This window comes from Berghia stephanieae, chromosome 3 (assembly GCF_034508935.2).
Source record: "Berghia stephanieae isolate SIO BIC M18660-M18661 chromosome 3, UCSD_Bste_1.3, whole genome shotgun sequence".
Lineage (NCBI taxonomy): Eukaryota > Metazoa > Mollusca > Gastropoda > Nudibranchia > Aeolidiidae > Berghia > Berghia stephanieae.
In genome coordinates, this window is record NC_088362.1 from 84,237,530 (window position 1) to 84,258,992 (window position 21,463).

General features: G+C 35.4%; 2 protein-coding genes across 2 annotated transcripts in view; one reads left to right on the forward strand and one right to left on the reverse strand.

The window, feature by feature from the left end:
- Positions 1–6,148, forward strand: part of LOC144968653 (THO complex subunit 5 homolog) — a 31,598-nt gene extending 25,450 nt beyond the window's left edge. Inside the window, exons 14-18 of the mRNA XM_078907205.1 lie at positions 383–574; positions 3,243–3,358; positions 3,920–4,110; positions 5,614–5,696; positions 6,035–6,148. Coding sequence (XP_078763331.1) covers positions 383–574; positions 3,243–3,358; positions 3,920–4,110; positions 5,614–5,680 — 566 coding nt within the window. The 3' untranslated portion in view covers positions 5,681–5,696; positions 6,035–6,148. The remainder of the gene's footprint in view (positions 1–382; positions 575–3,242; positions 3,359–3,919; positions 4,111–5,613; positions 5,697–6,034) is intronic.
- Positions 6,149–8,255: 2,107 nt separating this feature from the next.
- LOC144968654 (dynein regulatory complex protein 10-like) lies at positions 8,256–17,852 on the reverse strand. Its single transcript, XM_078907206.1, has 5 exons — positions 16,949–17,852; positions 14,844–15,131; positions 13,170–13,403; positions 11,630–11,701; positions 8,256–10,828 (listed from the first exon to the last, which is right to left on the reverse strand). Exons 1-5 carry the CDS (start codon positions 17,663–17,665, stop codon positions 10,559–10,561), a joined length of 1,581 nt encoding a protein of 526 aa, XP_078763332.1. The 5' UTR covers positions 17,666–17,852; the 3' UTR covers positions 8,256–10,558.
- Between the last annotated feature and the right edge of the window lie 3,611 nt (positions 17,853–21,463).

A 21,463-nucleotide genomic window follows, 5' to 3' on the forward strand; every position in this document is an offset into this window, starting at 1 on the left:
CTTTCATTCCCAATTTGTTTATTTAGCAATATTTTATTTAACTACGTCATTTTTATATAAATGAGCACAAATTTAGTTAACATTCATTTATTATGAACGTGAGTGTTTTATTTGTTTAAGGTATTGAACAAGAATTAATATAACAGCTTCCAAAAAGAACAATGTACTTAACACAGAATATCTTGGGCTCAAAACCCTTCTTTATTCAAGAACAAAAATAAACACTTAAAATAATTCTGTGTTAAGCATTTTGTTCTTTTTCAATTCTGTTTTAAGTCCACAGCAGTCAGTATTCACAATAATTTTTCATGCGACCCTTTTTGCTGTTTTTTCTCTCATTGTAATGTTTTTCTTTCTCTTTTTTCTCTCTCTCTTTTTTCAGAGAGGGGCATAATTCCAGTGTGTCCAGAGGTGATCCGCCTGTTCCCTGCCAAAATCAATGCTAAACTAACATCATGGAAAAGGAGTACATATGAAGACTTGTGCATGCTCAGACAGGCTGACAGGGCCATCAAAGCAGGCGTGATTCGGCAGTCAGATTACATCTACACCGCACTGGTGGAAAGAGGCTCAGGTTCTTCTTCTTCTTTTTCCTTCAAACTGCAATAAAACATGGGTGCAAGAGTGCCGGCTGATTGAATTACCGAAAAAAACGTCGCCGGCTTTTTGCGATTTGGATTTGATTGATTTTTTTAGTAAGTCTGTGAATCTTGCAGGCTTTTTCAGATTATATGTCTTGTCATAAGTAGACTTGCAGGCTTTTTGAGGTCCAGTTGCTTGCACCCATGATAAAATTTTTAAAAATTCCGCCTTTCCGCCACGGCATCATAAGATACCGTCGTCTGGGCATTCCATGAAGGAATATCGATAATCTATCAAACAAGATGTCTGATGTCTACAGGAATCACCCATGTTGTCCAAGTGAGCAAATTTGGGATTAATAATCTTGCTCAAGGAAAAATACGAAAGTACCTGAAGCGGGACTCGAATCTGGGACCTTCCACTTCACCCCCCCCCCCCCCCCCCCCCCAATAACAATAAGGGTTTATCAATAATCGCTCAACACAGTTCACACTCATTCATCCAATTTCATTTTATTAGTTCTTTGAAATATTTTACATCATGCTGTCCTACTGCACTGAGACAACTTATCCCAGGCTCGAATTGCTATGGGAAAAAATTATGCGCATGACAAGGAGATTGACTAATGCCTTGTACTATAAATTTACTTTTTTAAAATTTGGAATTACTGTAGATTTAAAATGATTAGAATGGAGAACTCTTTTGGGGGGATTATGAAACTGGTCTTTTGTTAAAAAACTGTGGTTCAGGAAATATTGAGGTAATATTTACTAGACCTGTAAGGCTCATGGATTAGGCAGTTTTTCCTGGTCTCTTGAGCATTGAGCAGACAGAATTGCTTGCAAACTCTGGATTGGACAGTATCACAAAGTACTGTTTGCCAGATCTAACGGACACAATCAACCTTGGATGGACAGAGATATAAAACAATTAAACCTTGGCTACACCTGGGACTGATACTGGCTCTTTTGCTTTTGGAGTTTGTGCTCTACCAACTGAGCTATCAGATCTTTTTAAGTCCCGTGTATAATTGAGTTTATGCATTTTCCAGCATTTTTTAGTGGTGTCCTTGAAACCAGTATGGGTTTAATAAGGAACTCTCTGGTAATTCAACAAGAACAGACCAGAGATGTATGTTGTGTTGATTTTCATCATTTCAATTTTCTTAAGGTTTAACTTCAGTCCCACTTTTGCAGAGATAGCTTCTAGGTTTGTAGTTATGAGAGAGCAGTGCCAAATCATCAGAAAAATCTAAATCATCCAGTTGTTTTAGTAGCGTTCATTGTAGTCCATTGTTCTTGTTTGTTGTAGTAGTTTTCAAGATCCAATCAATGACCAAGGTGAATAATTAAGGTGATAAGAGGCATTCTTGACGTGCTCCCATTCTGACTGTAAAATTTTCTGACAGGTTTCCTGCGTGGGCAAATTGAAATGATGTGTTGTTGCAGGAGTTTTTGATGATAGTGGTTAGTTTGTCTGGTAAACCATAGTGTTTCAGTAATTTCCACAGCACTTCTCTATCCACACTTTGAGGTGGAAGGGGGGGGGGGGGGGGGTTATCAGAAAATGACCACAGATTTTAGAAAAAATATGATAGATCATTTCAAATGGTTGAGGTTGGTTGGCAAGTCTGCTCCTGAGTGTGGGGCACCATCCTCCATATGGCCAGAATATATGACTGAGTGCCCTGTTCTTAACTTCATGAATCCTATCTGTAGCCATCTTGTTTCACAGACACCAAGTATTGAAATCCTGTTTGTTTTCATCTCTTGTGATACTTGGTGTGTCTTTCCAGTTTCGAACATGGTCCGAACATTCCAAGTGACAATTCGAATTGCCTTCCTGCTAGAAAGAAGGCAAATCGGCATAACAGCCTTCGTTTGGCTTTCACTGTCATGTGTCATGGATCTCTTAATAAGAGTCCTTTCTTCTTCCAGGTTGAGTAAGATATTTTGGTTTTCAGTTGACATTTCTGTAGCATGCAGGCTTTTTTAACATGGCGGGGTTGCTAGCCCCACACACAACCTTCCTCCTTTATCCAAGCTTAGGACTGGCAAGAGACACTAATAATAGTTCTCCAGGTGGTGTTGAGTGCATATTAATGTTCAAAAACAATACCAAAGCATGTACCAAGAACTTCTTTCTCCCATCTATCTGGATTTAATTTGGTATATAAACGTTTTCACTGTTTTTGTTATTGGCTGAAGAAGGGTTTTGGGCCTGAAACATTCCTTGTTTCGTATTTTGTTAAATTCTGAAGCTGTTATGTTCGTTTTTGTACATTACATTTCACAGTCCACAGCTTCTAGCAGCTTAGTGATCATTTAGTGGTTATTGAACTTTAAGAAATCTCATGTTTGTATATTATGATTGTTTTTGAGGTTATTACTTCGATTAAATTTGAGCATTTATGCAGTGCAATATCATAGGACTATGTTGTTTTCGGCAAGGTACTCATTTTACACCTGAGTATGATGAAATAATGTAAATGAAGAGCCTTTTCCAAGGACTTGACTATGTGCCGCACAAAGTGAGTCAAGAACTCTGAACCTATTGGTCCAAAGGCAAGTGTCATACCACAAGGCCACATGTTGTATTATTATTATTATTATTATTATTATTATTATTGATATTGCTGCTATTTTTATTTTTCACAACAGCCAAATTAACAGCCTTTGTGGTCATCACACCTGATTGTCCTTTTGTGGCTCCATACTTTGTTCTGGATATCGCCTGGCAAATGAACCGATCAGCTGTCAACGATATTCACATCATGGTTTGTATTGCTATATTTGTTAAAATGTTATCCCCTTTTCTTTCAGCTCATTTTTATTTTATTTTCAAGGGTCACAAAGAGCTGTAAAACTCCTCAAAGCCAAAAAAAAAAAAGAAGAAAGATTTGCAAAAAAAAATAAAATAAAAGATAAATAAATAAAAATTATTGGATTCGTATAGCATAATTAGCTCTGTCATAATTATTTCCCTTACTCCAAAGAAATGATGAGGCTGTTTGGGAAAACCTTTATGTGGTAAAGAGATGCAGGTTTTATGACTGTCCTGTGTTTGTGTTGTCTTCCTTTTTCTTTGTCTCAAACTTAATAATGGGACATAAAGGTAGTTATTCGGAGTCATAAGGCAAATAATCATAGTTTATCGCGGCTTCTGTAGTGTTAAACAAACAATAGCAATTACTTGCAACCCTTTTGATAGGATGCTCAAAGCACTTTTCAATTTTAACAGAGCTATCTCGGGACCCCCAAAAGTGTCGCAGCTGTAACTTGGAAACCAAGCCTTAACCAACCACCATTCCCCCTCACTCCTCACTTCCATTTTTCAGGAGATGGAGGAGGAATTAAATCTCCACCACAGCGAGCTGGTTCCAACTAAATCAAGCCGTGATTACCTGCTAGCCGCTCAGCTCTTCCGCCTACTCATGTGTTTTGATGTGTATTTGGAGACGGAAGGGAACTCATCCTCCATTATGCCTGTCGAGTTTCATGCAGAGAAGGTGATGCCTCATACATCAAGGTAAAGCCATGGATTAAAAAGGATTTACCGAATGTTGTCCAATTCTTGCTGGCAAAACAATAACAAATGTTTGTAAAAAGTATTGAACAAAAGCATAAGTATAGCAACTTCAAAATGGAACGAAATACTTAATATAGTTGGCTGAAGAAGAGCATGTAACATTCGGTGTTAAGTCTTTTGTTTTTTATAAGTTTAAGAAAGTTATTATATTCATTTTTGTTCAACACTTTTTTACCGTTCCCAACCTCTAGCAGCTTAGTATTCACTCTGAAATATTTGTAGTCAGCTCACAAGCTTTTGTAATCGCTGATAATAAGTTTGATAGAATGTTGTGAAAACTAATCACCTCTTTGGCTGCCCCCCCCCCCCCCCCCCCCCCCCCCAAAAAGCCAAAAAAAAAAAAACGGCAAAAAGAATCTTTTTTATTGATGAGCCTTTTTGTCTTGTGATAAGAATAATCATTTTGGATAACTCTTCTTCTGATAAATACATCGATGTTTTATAAGTGTTAAATGTGATCATAATTGTTTTGAAAGGGATGACTTCACTATTTCTGCTGTATTTATTTTCTTGTCCAGGCAAATTAAGTAAGTACTATATTCAAAGAGTTACCCATTCAATTCCATGTTATGACAGTAGATGTATTGAGCTTGGTCCCCATAATTTAGACTTTATACCAGTTTCTTTAACATGAAACGGTAGTCATTGCTAGCTACCTTTCAAAAAGGATTCTAGTCTAAATCACAAAGTAACTATATACTGTTCATCCTTGTTGGATGGCGACTGGAATCTCCTATTGTCATGGTTTTTTGATTATGAGGATTTTTGGTTTTATTTCACACTCATTGATCTTTTTGTAAATAATAGTAATGCAGTCTCTCAGAACCATAGAGATCCAAGCAATTATTCTTTTTTTCTAAATCGTTAAATGGACAATGATAATTGTTATCCTAAAGATTAGATGCTAATCTGTCGCAAAGTATTTATCCCCAAATGTTACAGACCTAGTTACCCAATCTGTTTGGTAGACAAAAGGATCTGAAAAATTTAGACTCAGTTCGTGATGGAAATTGATTCCTTTGTGTCAGAGTCTAGATTTTTCTTTGCTCTTCTCAATCGACTTTCTCTTGAGCTCAGTAATGATATCCTGCTATATCCAAGCTAACAGCAACACTTGATTTGTAGGATGAGACATGACACCTGTAAGGCAAAATTACAATCTTTTATTTTCCATCAGAGACAATACTGTTAACATCCAGGTACTCATTTTACACCTGAGTACGGTGAGTGTGTAGAGTCTTTTCCTAGGACTCAATAGAGAGTGAGTAAAAAGTCCTTTCCTTGGACTCAATTTTGAGCTGCCAAGAGTAAGACTTGAACCAGGGACTAACTGTCGACTGTCATACCACAAGTCCTTAAAGCAACTAAGTACAATTCTGATGATGATTATAAATTTTAATGTGACAATTATTCCATTTATTTCTGTATTATTTTCATTGACAGAGGCAGATCCAGATCCAAGCCATACAAATACCTACCTGAACTCGGTGTCTTCTCCCAGAGACTATGATGGTGATAGTAGGATTTCAATCCTAGATCGCGGGTGGTTGGATGGGAGCATCACCCTTGAATCATATACCTATGATGTTCGCATGGGTGTACGATCCGATAGTGATGTCGTTTCTTCTCTTTACTAGCCTATCCTGCTTCTTTGGTTTGTGATTGTATTTTTGACAGGGGATATTTTTTTTATGTAAATCTTCTGCCTGTTTGTTCTTGGTTATTTATAATTTATGATATCTTTAGGTTATGATTTTGATTTACATTTGTACTATTTTTGTTAGATTGCTTGTTTTTTTGTTTCAGCGGTCTCTCATATAACCTCAATTGTGTTGAAAGAGACCTAAAGCAACAAACAAAAAAATCAATCCTAGATCATTCACGATTTGTCAAATGTTTCCTTTAACAGTCATTTGTTTTATAAACCTATGGCATTTAGACCTAAACAAGAATAAAGCTTTTTTTTTTTAATTGAAAATCAAATGACTTCATTTCAATTTTTGATTCTTTTATTTCTTTTTAAAAAAATTTATATTGATAAATTCCACCAGGTTTTGCTTTTAAAATATCACAACTTTGTGATTGCCTTGAGTGTTTGTTTAAACCGTATTTCTGTCATATTGACCCTGGTAAGTTGTCTTATCATCTATCATAAGATCTGATATTATATTTAAAATAAGCAAAAAGAAAACCCAAAAAAGAAACCGGAATTCCCCCCCCCCCCCCTTACACACACACATACACCCAATAAAAACCTCCAATAAACTGAGCATTACTATAGTGTGATATTTACCAAACATGCTCAAAGTATTTTAGAAGGAGTCCCATGCCGACATCAACACTCAACTTTTAGGTGATATAACAATATTTTTCTTCCATTATTAATGCCAGTTACTCATTTTTCACCAAAGTATGGTGAGAGAGAGTAAGAGTAAAGCGCTTTTTTCAAAAACTCAACTATTCAAAGCTCAGAGTGTGACTTCGAGGCGACTGTCATACCACAAGACCACAAAGCTGCACAATATACTTTCTGTTGTGACTGGGTCGGGTCTATTGAGTGGGAAGGGAGGTCACTGTTGCTGTGTCGACATCTATCACCCTATATTTCCTTTCCCAGGTTACTTTATGTCTTTGTCTTGGAATGGGATTCGTTTTGGCCTGCCTATATTTCCTTTCCCAGGTTACTTTATGTCTTTGTCTTGGAATGGGATTCGTTTTGTCCTGGCCCTGACCAGGGTCCTTGTCCTTGTCTCAGAGGGAAACAGCCAGATGTATATTATTAATTTTGAGATTTTTTTTTTTTAAATCGTCTTTCTGTTAGGTAGTGTTTAATCTTTTGAGTGTATTCCTCTTGGCTGGATCCTGTGTCTATGTCTTAAAGAGACTCTTAGGTGATCACAGACTAAGAACATTGCGGACAAAAAATCATTGTGGACAAGCCTGGAGTGGCAGATTTTCAAACGAGCAAAGGTTGACTTAAAAGATTCAAACAGCGTCACTACATTGTCTAAAAAATAGCCTGTGGTGTCTGCTTCAGTTGATGTTATTTCGTCTGTGAATGGAAAAATTCTAACATGATGGGGACGTTTCATTACAAACACTGGTCCGCACATCACATCGTTATATATATTCATGGGTCTCACCACACCCCTTATTCTGCCATCTTGAAAACCCTGGATTAATGACACCCCTGGATAACGACATATTCTGGTCCTGAGCGATGTCATTATCCAGGGGTTGCACTGTAAAATGATGCTGTGAGAGTAATTGACTGAAGAGAATAAGTTCTCATTTTTAGGCTTCAGACAGGGCACTGTAGATTAAAACACCATAATGTATTTAAAAATTGGCTGTGGTGATACTAGCATGTGCTCTTGCCAAAATGACAATGAAATTGTACCTCATGTGCTTCAGGCGTGCTCACTTTATGCTATGGATGATGGATAAACAGAGGCTGGATTCAACAAACAGATGTCACAAAAAAACTATGGCAATACCGAAGAACTTCAGAGGACCTTGTAATTCATTACCAGCATTGGAATCCAGCTTTAATCTACTTCAGGGGAATGCAAAAAGAAACCATCCAGAGGAATGTGCAATAAAGTGTATCAACATTATGTGCAAAAATGAATAGAACAGCTTAAAAAAAGAGCAAGTTACTAACAAGCATGGAATATTTCCGACTCAAAACCCTTCTTAAGCCAATAACAAAAACAGTTCAATGACAAAACATCTCTGAATCCAGACAGACGGCAAAAATGTTCTTGGCATGTCTAGTCAACAAACATGATGTCAAAAGGTAAACATTTGCCAAATAGACGTGCCAAGAACTTTACTGGTATCTGTCTGGATTTAAAATGATGTATTTAAGTTTAATTTTTTGTTATTGACTGAAGAAGAGTTTTGAACTCAAAACATTACATGCTTGATACTTTGTTCTTTTTAAAAACTATTGTATTCTTTTATGTACATTTAATTTTCCAGTGCTTCTACTTCTAGTAGCTAATTATTCAAATCGACAGGTATATCATCAGGCCTACAGATGGATTTCATGCAGGCGCTGATGACAATAATACACAGGCATATTTCAGTTTCAGTGTAATCTTTATTCATTTTTTTCCTTCCTTATGTATACTTCAGTACTATAAACAACAATTTTGTTGGCAATATACTTGCACGTAGGCTTTATGAAGCTTGTTCATTGTAAACAGCAGTATAAATACAGTGCAACACATATTCCCTGTCCTTGCATTGCTCAAACCAACCATCAATTTCTCAACCTTCATTTTCTTATAGATCTATGTAAAATAAATGAAGATAATGAAAGCATAAGTTATCTATCTGACCTATAAGGCTCAAATTATTGAAAGTAGTCTCCCTGCTTGTTAGTTAAACACTCAACCAACTGAATCATTGACACTTCTTATACAAAGAAAAAAAAAGAAAACGTCCGAGCTTGAAAGGCCCAAAGAGTTGGATTCCTGCAATATACATATTAAATTGTAAGAAATGCTTGCTACCCACAGGAAACTATTTTAATCTGGCTAGCGTAATGTACTTTTTGCCATGTCCAGTGTACCCGACCACTTTTAGGTAAACAGAGCAGATACCTGTTGCTTTTGTTTGTGACACAAGTAATTTACCTACTGAGCCATTGGGCATCTTCCACAGTATGTAAACCCCTCTATCCATCAACCTTCCGTCCACCTTTCCTCTCTCCCACTCCTCAGGGAACTCAATGGTCTGATCATTGGTGTTGACACACATTTACGATTTCAGACGAAATCTTATTTCATGGAATCTTTTCCTAAATTTCCGTTATCCCAGCAGGAAAAAGTGATGCACCATATTTACAAATCAATCACAGCAGATATTTATATTCAGACACACCGACCCAACCTTGTATAAGAGAAGTCATAAATAAATTATTTACAGTAAAATCTTACAAAGTTGTTATATTATAAGTCAAGTAAGGCAACTCCAATTATAATACATTTAAAGAGTCTTGACGCATTTTTTTGTTGTTGACAACTTGAATATTTATAACATTTAGAATAGGAACGATCTAGTATGACCATGTTATCGTCACACAATGCTGTCCAATGATTGGATATTTCTTAATAGATGCAAATGAGTTGCTTTGTTTGAGAAAGTTGGAAATATACCCATGGGGTCCAGCTGAATATGTTGAATATTTCGAAAATTGAACACTTTCTTATGTAGTCATTTTGAGAACATTTTGCAATGTGACCAATGACTCGAGCACATGGAAAAATAATATAGATCGTCCCCATTCTAGTCTCAAAGACAATTATCATGGGTAAAATAAAATATATTATCACAGACTTTGGAATGTCCAGAAATAGTGCATAATATTCACATAATAAAGACAATAGAGTCCTTTCACACATACACATTGGTCAAAATATCGCTTATTCTTCTCAATGTTGCAAGTATGAACCATATAAACATTATTTAATGGACTGAAGCTTGTCTTTATTAAATATTATTGCAACAATTTAAAAAGTTGACAGAAAGAATACGGCAATTCAACTTTAGAATAAAAAAAATTAGAGTTAAATCACTGTTATTACTGTGGTAATGAAATCAATTTTCTTTTGTTTTTATTTCTCGATTAAAGTAAATGCGTCTCATCAATTGTTCTTTGAAGAAAGCCAATATGTATGATCATGTAAACTGTCCACAAAAAAGTAGGCCCTACACTTGCAGTTATGGAAAATATTATTGTGAAATTACAGCAAATTACAACAGATGTTAAAACTATTAAATGTATGGCTCTGAATATCTTAGGACAAAAATAAAATCATTTGCAATTATATCTATCTAGTATTCATTTGATTATCCTTTTTCACTTCCACTTGTTCTGTGTGAAAATGAACTTTAAAAAATCATAAAACAAGTTACTAAATAATGCAAATTACTAAATAGTGCTTGTAAACAAATTAATAAGTAGAATCGACAATGATTGGCGCGCTATCTTTGAACCAATTCAAGGATTCATAGTGTAATCCTGTTTTAATTGTCACTTTCATCAGCAGCAAATCCACTGTCAATGTCAAGTATACTCCCAAGAATATACATATAATAAAAGAAAAACAAAATTTTGGAGGCCATAACTCGATACAACCATAAATTGTGATCCCATTTCACATCAAGCGCCAGTATTTTAATTCTTATTTTATTTATTTATTTATCAATCACTTGATTTATATATTTATTCATTCATGTAATTATTAATTTACTTATTTCATTCTACAAGACCATATTTTATATTCAATTTGAATGGAAATAAGTGAATTTTCTTAAAACTGGAATGCAACTGATAATGCAATTAAAGGGAGGAAATTTAAAAATTTGGATCTGCCATCTATTTCTTCCCTTTGCCTTTTCCCTTCTTCTTGTTCTTGGCTTTGAGTGCTTTCCGTACTTTGTAGGAACGCCAGAAGGCTTGGATGGTTGTTGCAGACTTGACAAGCAGGGCCAGTTCTCTCTGCGCTCTCTCTCTCTTGTCTCGGGAAACGCGTCTTTCCTCCATTATGTTATCGTACTCCTCCTTCAATGTGGCAAATCTCTCCTCCAGTTCAATCAGTTGTTTCTTCTCTTCAGTGTAAACCAGGTCTATCTCCTCGTATTCGTCCTATGGAAATTAAAGAAAAAAAATTGTCTTGTAATCAGGGACAAATTTTTTAAACATTATCTTTAAGAGGTGTAGAAGAGCTGTATTATCCTTATTAAGCATACTGCCTCTTAGAAAATTGAGTCAGAAACAGTGAATATATGTATTTTAAGAATTAAAACTAGCCTATGACCTGTCAGGGAGGTGGACTCGAGAGAATAAAAGTTAAAAACAAAAGAAATGGAACACTACTCATTTGGCACCTCTGCTGTGCAACAAACGGCAAAAAGTGATGCAAAAATAATTTATTGTTGGCTCCAACACGTTATAGACTTCTGGGTATTGACAGACAACATTAATTCTGTGTTACCAAGTGTGTGTGTGTGCGGTGGTGGTGGGGGGGGGGGGGGTGAGTGCACTTATTAGGATTGGTGCACTTAATAGAGATAATTCTGTATTTGTAAAACACTTCTGCAATTTTGGGGGAGTTAATTTCATAGTAAAAGTAGAAATCCCTCACAGTTGGATTGTGATTGAGTTCCAGTGGATCTTGTGACCATAGCATTTAAATAATGGCCCAATTAAATAAAGTCCAAATGCAGAAGCGTTCAAAACAGTATGCTTTTCTGCCATCTCTCTGGATTTAAAGTGATATATCAAAGTTTAAACTGTATTTGTTATTGCCTAAGGCTTTGAGATAAAAACGTCTGTGTTTGGTAATTTGTTCTTTTTTTTTTTTTAAGTTGTTGTATTCATTTTTGTGCATTACTTTTTACAGTCAACATGTTATAGCAGCTATAGCTTTTGACCAGTGAACCTTACCTGTCTCTCTCCCAAGTCCTGGTCATACTTCTGAATCCAGTTGTCGACTTCATTCTCTACTTTGTATTTTTTCTAGAATAAAATTTAGAAAATAATCATGTGATATCAGTGTGTGATAATAAATGTATTAATTCATTATGGGTTAAGTAAAAGACCAAATAATTCTTATAAGAACGAGATAGTAACTTAACAGTTTATCTGTTATTAGCAGTTAGATAATTATTTTTTTTAAAAACAAAGAAAGAAGTTAAAATCATGTAATGTCTAAATGTCTGTGGATAATTTGTCTCTGTTTCCATTGTGAATAATATCAAACAATATCTTCTCTTCCTTCTACTTATTCTGCATATAATTTATAACAGAGAGCAACATGATAGTAAAGAGGGGTCTATGTTTGAAGGATTTTAATCATTATGGATGATTTTAAACTCAAGAGGGCCGTCCCAAAACTTTCCAAAACATTTTCATATTCTCCCATTAAAAGAAACAAATACCAAAGCTATGTTTTTTCCATACACAATGTCAACGTTTTATGCCAACTCTTTCACTTATTAAAAAATGAACTTTAAATAAAAGAGGTCTTATGCTTCTTAATGGGTGTTCAAATATCTGTTCAAAACCTTTTTATTATACGGTTTAACCTGCACGTCCTTAAAACCAATCATGTGAGAACGTTTCCATGTGACTAGAGAACGTTTTATTTCATTTGAGAAGAAAAAGCAATATTTGCATATTCCCAATTCGTTTCTTAAAAATTAAAAACCAATTTTTTTTCAGCTTCCTAATCATTTCTTAAGAAAATTTATTCTTAGGTCCATGAACTGTGAGAAATTTTTAATAATTATTGTACAACGTAGAGAAGAACTTTACAAATTGATAAAATCACAGGGTTACATTGCAATTAGAAAGCCAGAGTATTCTTTGTGATTGCTACCACTGGTGAGAAATAAAGGAAATAGAAAAGTAACAGATGAAAACAGAGAAAATAAATTGGGAGCTGAATACTGGACCCAACTGGTTCAGGACACACTTTCTGACTGAGAGAGAAAGAGAGCGGTTAGCAATCACACAAGCACAAAGCCATCTGCCTCATTTCTCATCATTATAGAAAGAAGTGCCATGTCCACGTTTTTTTTTCCAGTTAGTACTCCTCTAATTTCTTTCTAAAAATAGTAAGATATGATGTCAGAACAAAAATCGGTTATAACTCTCTCATTCCTGGAATTTCTTATTATCTTTCTGTCTTTTAAACACTGACCAGAATCTACTGTCGAGAGGAATGTCTCAAAAAGACAATTCCTCTGAAAAGCAACAAACTGATCATCTCAGATAAAGTCTGCATCATAATATTTTTCACTTTGTCATTTCTAAAACAGGACAAATATTTTCAGCAATAAATCCATTCAAAATTTAAATAAAGACTTCTAATTTTTTCTAACAATTGAAATTTTATATGGATTTGACCTGGGGTTCATTTTCTTTTTTTTAGGGCACACCTCTATGTCACAACAAAACTTATTTGAATAAAAAATGGACTCACAGCACGGAGATCAGCCTCAAGATCTCGATGTTCAGCAATGGAATTATTTAACTGTGTCTGCAGCTGGTTTATCTCCACTTGTAATTTCTGTGTCTTTTGGTCACTGCTCTTTGAATCAGCAATTTCTTGTTTCTCAGCCTCGGCACGCAGACGTCGAATGTTTTCATCTGAAAACTTTTCTATCTGATGAAGATCTGTTTGTAGTCTTTTTATGATGTCATTTTTCTTACGAATCTGTAAGCAGAATGGTTGAAAAGTAGAGATATAATAGTAAATACAGTCTAGCACAACAATCTGGAACATGCAAATCTCAAAATCATGAAAATTTGGAAAACTTCTCAATTCCCCTTTTTAATTCAACTATTTTCATAGTATTGGCATCACGAAAATCTTAAACCCTATCGAGGCCAACAGAAAAATCTCAGACAAACTGGACATTCACTTGCTTTTTTTTTGTTGATAAAATTCTTTGGCCAAATAATTGAATTGAACAGACACAAATGATGCCATTGCTCTCCATTGGAAACTTGGGAACAGTGATGCCTGCCAGACATGTCAAGTAGCTCCAGAGACCAGCGATCATATTATCCTCCACTGTCCAGTTACTAAACTTGCAGGTGGATATGAAACAGTTCTTAAGGTGGAGGAAGACTTCTGAAGCTGGGTTGACGAAATGAATTTGGAGGTGTAGCCATATGCTACTACTACTATTGCTCTCCATGTGGCATTAGGGGTTAGTTAATGTGATACGAGTGTGTGTGTGTGTGTGTGTGTGTGTGTGTGTGTGTGTCTGTGTGTGTGTGTGTGGAGGGGGTTGATTCAATATTACCTACTGAGTTGTATGATTGTACGAATTTTGTTCGCTGACATTAGAGACACTTGATTGAGTTCAGTCCCTTATTAAAGATAATAAAATACAAATTATATACAGGTGTTTTTTTTTTAATATCATGTAATCAGAAAATGTTTTGTTTTTAAGATTAAAAGGTATTTTACAAGGGAATATGACATCACCAATAACTAGGTGACAGCATGGCCAGATGACTTTGTGGTGCTGGACTGAGGCTAACATCTGGTTATTCCAGTCTTCACGTGCATTAGACCCTATAAACAAATTTCATGTTATAACCGCTTGTTAAAACACCTCTTGGTTGACTACTAATAATTGGCTGCATCAAAAAAAAAAAAAAATCATAATTGAAATTTATTTTACTCTGATCTGACCTATGATGAAAATGATATAAAATAATGTCATGTCATTTTCTCATGAACGAAATTTGAAAATGAAATGAAGTGAATTATTAGTGGTCAACAAAAAAAGTGTTTTTAACAAGAGTTTAGAGAATATGTAGCCTTTATTTGTAATACCACACAACACCAATTGAATCATTTCTTGAAACTTTGCATGGTTAGGAAATAAATAGTTGATAGAAAATGTCTAAATCGAATCTATCATTTCAATACTAAAAGATAAAACACTGCACTTTGAGAACAGTAAAAGAAAAATTATCCCAATACTAATCTAGTCTGGGAAGACAGTATTTTTTTTAATTGCATAGGAAGAAAATGAAATGGAAATGGAATAAGCAATACCAAATCCTAAAAGCACCATTTAAACTATGCACACAAAAGTTCAGTTACACTTTTTCCATACAATAAATATAAATCACTCACTTCCTCTTCTTTGTCTTCAATTGCATCTTTCAACTCGGCTTCTTGCTTCTGAATGATAGCAGCATTGTGACGTTCACGTTTAGAGATGTCATCAAGGTAGGAGAGACGTTCCAATTCCTCATGTGGTGTAGTCAACAATTTATGCATCAAAATATCACGCAATTCATTCAAGCTTTTCACAATATTCTGTCCTCCTTCTGATCGCAATTTTTCATCATTACTCAAAAGTTTCATGGCTGATGGGTTTATTGTAAAAAGTCGCAGAATGTTCTTACAAGAATGACTGACCTGAAATAATTCAATTGGAATTATCGAGAGTTAGAGATCACCTGTGAAGTATGGCTAATTAATTTCTCAGTTAAAAATTACTTATAATGTTACAGTTTTTGTAGGAAATAGGAATCAGTTAGTTTAGCATATCTTAATAGCAACATTTTTCTTTTTGTGTAAATGATATACATTGAATGATAACAAAAATCTTTCACTCTAAATGTGGGCAAAAAGCATCTTATTAGATTATTATAACACCTCCATTCCACTTTGCTCGTATTGCAATATAGGTCAGATATTAATGGTGTGGTGTGCAAACAACTAATTTACAGTGTTATATTCCATTCAATTATACCATTTTGTATCCTTAAATTTTGTTAGAAATGAAGAAAGAAGATTTTTATCCTAAATTGGTAACTTATGGACCTCGAGGAAAGACCTCATAGATTTGGTTTTTCAGCTCTCTGGTCAATGTAATTCCCAATATCGGTCAAAAATCATTTATCATCATTGTCTACCAAAAGTTAGAATTTTTCTTGACCACCTCTGTTCCCTCCGTTCTTGACACCCACTCTCTTGCAAATAAGACTTTGTAATTTTAAGTAAATTAATACATATAATATATATATATATATATATATATATATATATATATATATATATAATATATATATATATATATATATATATATATATATATATATATATATATATATATATATATATAAATATATATATATATATATATACACAGTCCAAGTCGGTATTGGGGACACCACTTTTTTTGGGACAGCCGCTTAATTGGGATGATTCCTTGGGAGCAGAATTTTTTCTATACAAAAAGTCATACTTTTTCCAATTCCCAGCCCCTTAATTGGGACCAAATTTGACAATGACTGTTCCCATAAAAGAGTTTTTTTCGTTGTCTCCAATCTAAACAATGGTTCATAAAATGCAAAGAAGTCTAACAGGATGGTCAGCCACCGAGGTGTGAACAACAGACTTTACCCCTGTTAGTGTCTATCACGACAGCCAATCAAGTGTGTGGTCAACCATGTGTCATAGTCATCACAGAGATGTGAGCAGTAGAATTTACTTGAATCCCTTGGCCGTGTCATCAAATGCCACCGTTACCCATATGATCATGGGTCAAACTGACCAATGCAGTGGTGGGTAATGATTGATAGCTTTGTTTGTTCAAGGCTGTCACCCCCAGATGGTTTGTTCAATGAAACAAATGGGTAGACAGTGCATTCTTAATCCATTGCTTACTTATGCAACTGTAGTGAGTTATAATTGTTTTGTGCATTTATATTTGTATCTCATCGTTAGATCAAATTAGCAGTCAAGTGGCAACTGAAGTAACCCAAATTAGACGTCAAACAAATCTCCCTGATTACTATGTGGACTATGATAAATCTGAAAATTTGCCCAATTATATATATATAAATTAGCATCATCAATAACAACAAAAGCAACAACAACAACAACAACAACAACAAAAACAACAACAATAATAATAATAATAATAATAATAATAATAATAATAATAATAATAATAATATAAATAATAATAATAATAAATAAATAAAGAAGATGATGAAGAAGAAGAGAAGAAGAAGAAGAAGAAGAAGAAGAAGAAGAAGAAGAAGAAGAAAGAAGAAGAAAAGAAGAAGAAGAAGAAAAGAAGAAGAAGAGAAGAAGAAGGAGGAGGAGGAGGAGGAGGAGGAGGAGGAGGAGGAGGAGGAGGAGGAGGAGGAGGAGGAGGACAAAACACATAAATGACGAATTTTTCAGAAACGTATATTTATGTTGAGTAAATAAGAATTCCGAACCTGCTGAGCAACTAATCCAAGATTTCTCATTGTTTCTTCAATACGAGGTTCTAAATCTTCCTCCAGTGTAGTGCCACTCATCATTTTATCCACATTTTCAGCAGTTCGCTTGGCGGAAGAATTTCGATCCCCCTCTTTACCATTGTCTTCAGCCTCGCCATTATCTCCATTTACAGCAGACCTATCAACTTCGTCTTCATCGACATCTTCACCTTCATCATCAGATAAATCGTATTCAGAATCTTCATTCAAAATATCATCTTGCTCGTCTTCCTCTAAAACAACGGATTGCACTTTAGTTGATTGTCTTAGTGCTAATACTTTTGCACGCTTCTCCAAAAGTTCATCAAGGGATTCCCGAATGTCCTTGTAGCTTTCTTGAATTGTATGATGCTGTTTTATTGCCTCGTACAACTCTGAACCAAGAGAAACTCTAAATCTTTCAAGGTTCCCCATGATGAAAGGAAGCGCAGTTACTATTTCGGCTCTTTTGATAGATTCCTCAAAAACGGCCATGATTCTTTGAGATTCGATTGTCGTGAGCTTTTTCCTTGCAGGCTCTAAAGCCCTGGTAGGATCTAGTCGCAAATTCTTCGCTTTTAATCCATTGTTATTGTTCTTTCCTTTGATCGGCTGATTGCCATTCCCAAGTCGCATGTGTAAAGTGGGCTCGGCTGGAACACTGCCGATTGTTTCGGTTATGGTCCGTGTGGCCATTTTGTCTTTTAAATACTATAAATTCTTATGTCACACAGTTTGAAAGATACTTCTCTTCAATCTCAATAGTTTAACATGTAAATTTACGTCCTTCAATAAAAAAAATAATAACTAATCAGGGTTTCGCCATGTTGTTTTGACCCAACAACGATGTATATACACAAGAGGTTCAGAGTCTAGCAACAAATAGTTCTTAAACAATTATTTATATGATTTTTAAAAATGATTAAATTTTGTAAATATATACCTTATTATTTTATTAATTTATTTTTTATTTGAAAAAAATAATTTACAATAGAATTTTCTGCAAAATACAGGGAAATTTTATATTACTCCGCTAACCTGCTCCCCTTGTCGCGAAGGAAGTTAGCACTGAAACATATTTTCAACATACCGTACATTTGTACAATGTGTTGTTCAATCTTAAAATATCCGTTACTGTTTCCCACATTCTCCTTACCCTCATACTCCTCCTCCTCCTCCTCCTCCTCCTCCTCCTCCTCCTCCTCCTCCTCCTCCTCCTCCTCCCCCTCCTCCAGTAGAGTTTTGACCAATCAAAACATGGAATTTGTGACACACCTTTACACTTGCTCGGACAAACATAGTTGGCTGTTTATAAACAATAACGTGAATGATATTATTATCGACCTCTCTCTGATCATTGTTATTGTTTTTATACCGCCAAATGGTTGACGGTTTTCTCGATCATATTATAAATGTTTAAATTTACTCTAGTTTTCAGTGTCAGCTCCATTGATCAAGTGATAGAGCAGTGGGTGTTTTATTTCGACACATGCCATCGACAGTAGGATAACCTGTGTAGTTCGCTACGTTTACACATCACTGCCATTGTTCATTGTTTACATTATGACGACTGTCCGAGGGGCGTGGTTATCTAAGTGTCTATCGTAATGGACTTCTAATTGCATGCATTTACGTCATAAACTGGTGATTCACAATATTCTGATTAATACAAAGCAAGAAATGATGTTAAAGAGAGAAGAAACATCAAATAATAATAATATTTTAACAAAAGTTATGATGAAGACGATGATGATGATGATGATGATGATGATGATGATGATGATGATGATGATGATGATGATGATGATGATGATGATGATGAGGAGGAGGAGGAGGAGGAGGAGGAGGAGGAGGAAGAAGAAGAAGAAGAAGAAGAAGAAGAAGAAGAAGAAGAAGAAGAAGAAGAAGAAGAAGAAGAAGAAGAAGAAGAAGAAGAAGAAGAAGAAGAAGAAGAGGAGGAGGAGGAGGAGGAGGAGGAGGAGGAAGGAGGAGGAGGAGGAGGAGGAAGGAGGAGGAGGAGGAGGAGGACGAGGAGGAGGAGGAGGAGGAGGATAGTGAATCAAACAGACATTATCAAAATTGTTTGTTCCGCATTTGAATAGGACTTTCGTCTGTCGCCAAGAACCAGAGGCAAGGAGGCTATCTATAAGTCCAGATTTCTACCAGACCAAACTGATCATTTATTTACCCTAATACACTGTGGGTGGATAATATAAAAGTACGTGCTGAACATTGAACATTATGCTTTGTTATTGAACGGTGCATATTATGACACATCCTGCTCGTAAGAACGCGGTCGTTATAAGAAAAGATAGAGGAAATGATATTGCAGTGACACGCGGTTACCACCAGTATAACTATCTTGACCGACGTATACATATGCAGGTCTAACGTCTAAACGCAATTATGGGCCTAGTTTAACTTAGTTATAATGGACAATATTTTGCGTCATTTTTTTATGTGTGGAGATTTCCATAACAATGAGCTCATGATGAATTAATTGGGTTATCAGACCTGAAAGTAAGTACACGTCGATCTTGACTTAAAGAGGATTTCATTTCATTATTCTTGGTTCAACACACAAAAAGCCATTTGTTGAACATCTTTTTATATAAATCTGTTAAGTTTCCCAATCACTTCAACTACTCAAAACGAGTGTTTGAGCCTGGTCCCGGTAGTGGTAGTCTTTCAACATGCAACCAGTAGCACACTTCAGAGAGTAATTAATTATATTATTAGTTTTACGTTACGGAACTCTGTATAATATACTGCTAAATGGGTGAACCACTAAAGAAAGGACTAATTAAAAACATAATCAGAGCTGCGCTTAGTTTGAAATATTCATTCTATAAACGTACGTTTTCATTCTTCGTCAAAATTTAACTCGCAAAATGTCAAAAGTACAATACATGTTTTGAACGAGACGAGAAAACAGATCGTGTAACAAACCCAATGATGATTATCGCATTGTGATATTATCGTGAGATTATTGTCATAACTTAGAGCTTTCCACCAGCAACAACGTCCAACATCGGTTATGACATCGGTGGCTCGTCTTGCACTAAAAGAAATAAAAAGTTGGTCCCGGCTGGTCACGAATTTCTGATAAAGAGTGCCGACCTTTAGACCAATGTGGTTGGAATTTATCCCGATTTTTGTAGTGTTAGAAGGACAGCAGCAGTTATTACTTTTTACCATTTCGATAAGACGGTATGGTGGTTATCGCAATGAACTTTCCGCCAGATCTTACAGACTTACATACCCGATTTACTGGGCGAAAGTGTATGTGTGTGTGTGTGTGTGTGGGGGGGGGGGGGGGGGGGGGGGTCTCGATTGCACTAGCCTGAACATGGATACCTGTAATTTTATGTTAATCGTGACCCTCGTGAAAAGATTTCCAATTAAGGTAAACATTAAACTCATAATGTAAAAGATTAATTAAAAATTCGGAATTACTGTTGTAATAAAGATATGATATTTTGATTAGCCTATGTCATTTTCAATGAATAGAATATAACTCGTTCAATATTAGGGGTGTCTTTGGGGTTTGGTGTTATGACACTGGTGTTGTGTGACTTGTTAGTTGATGGTTCGAGTCTCGCTGAGAGCGGCGCAAAATTGGATCTTTATTTTCTCACCATACCAAGGGTAACAGCTTTATCTCTGTCGAAAAGAATAGATACCTAAATAGCCACGCCTCTCGGACAGTCGTTATAAAGTAAACAATGACAGTGATTGGAAACATAGCAAAGTACACAGGTTCTATTATCGATGATATGTGTAAAAGTAAAATAACCACTGTTAAACTATTTGATGTAAACTTAAACGTTCATAATAGTATAATCTAGAAAATTGTGTGATAATTATTCACCCATTTGGAGGTATAAAAACCAATAACAATGAACAGCGAGAGGTTCAGAACATTCATGTTATTGTGTGTCACGAATTCCATATTTTGATTGGTCAAAAATCTGCTGGTTAATTTTAATAGCGCCTTACAGACGTCAAGTCTCGTTCAACACGTTCAGTTTTGCTTTTGATTTGGGACCATTTGGAAAGCACTTTGATGATGTTTTATAAATAATCTTACACTCAATATCTCTCAACAGATTTTTCCGATAACAAATTAAACCGTCTACATTGATGTAAATAATTGATTGTTTTTTTTTTGTCCCCCTCCCCCCCCCCCTCTTATTTTAAAAACCAAATCGTGAGCGTTAATTTTTTTTTTTTGGAAGCTGTTGATATATGTTATATTTTGTGACCTATCGCCTCAAAACGGAATTATGTGCGAGGGGCCCATGTGTCTTAAAGGGGTGGGAGGGGAGGGTCAGCACTAAGACTGGATTTTACGTAAAGTATTATCATTTTCATTGCTTTTGTTGCTGACCGAAGAAGGGTTTTGAGCCTGGAACGTTCCTGGTTGAGAGTTTTGTTGTTGCTGTTGTTCATAATTCCCCCCCCCCTTTTTTTTTTTTTAAAAAAAAAAGGCTG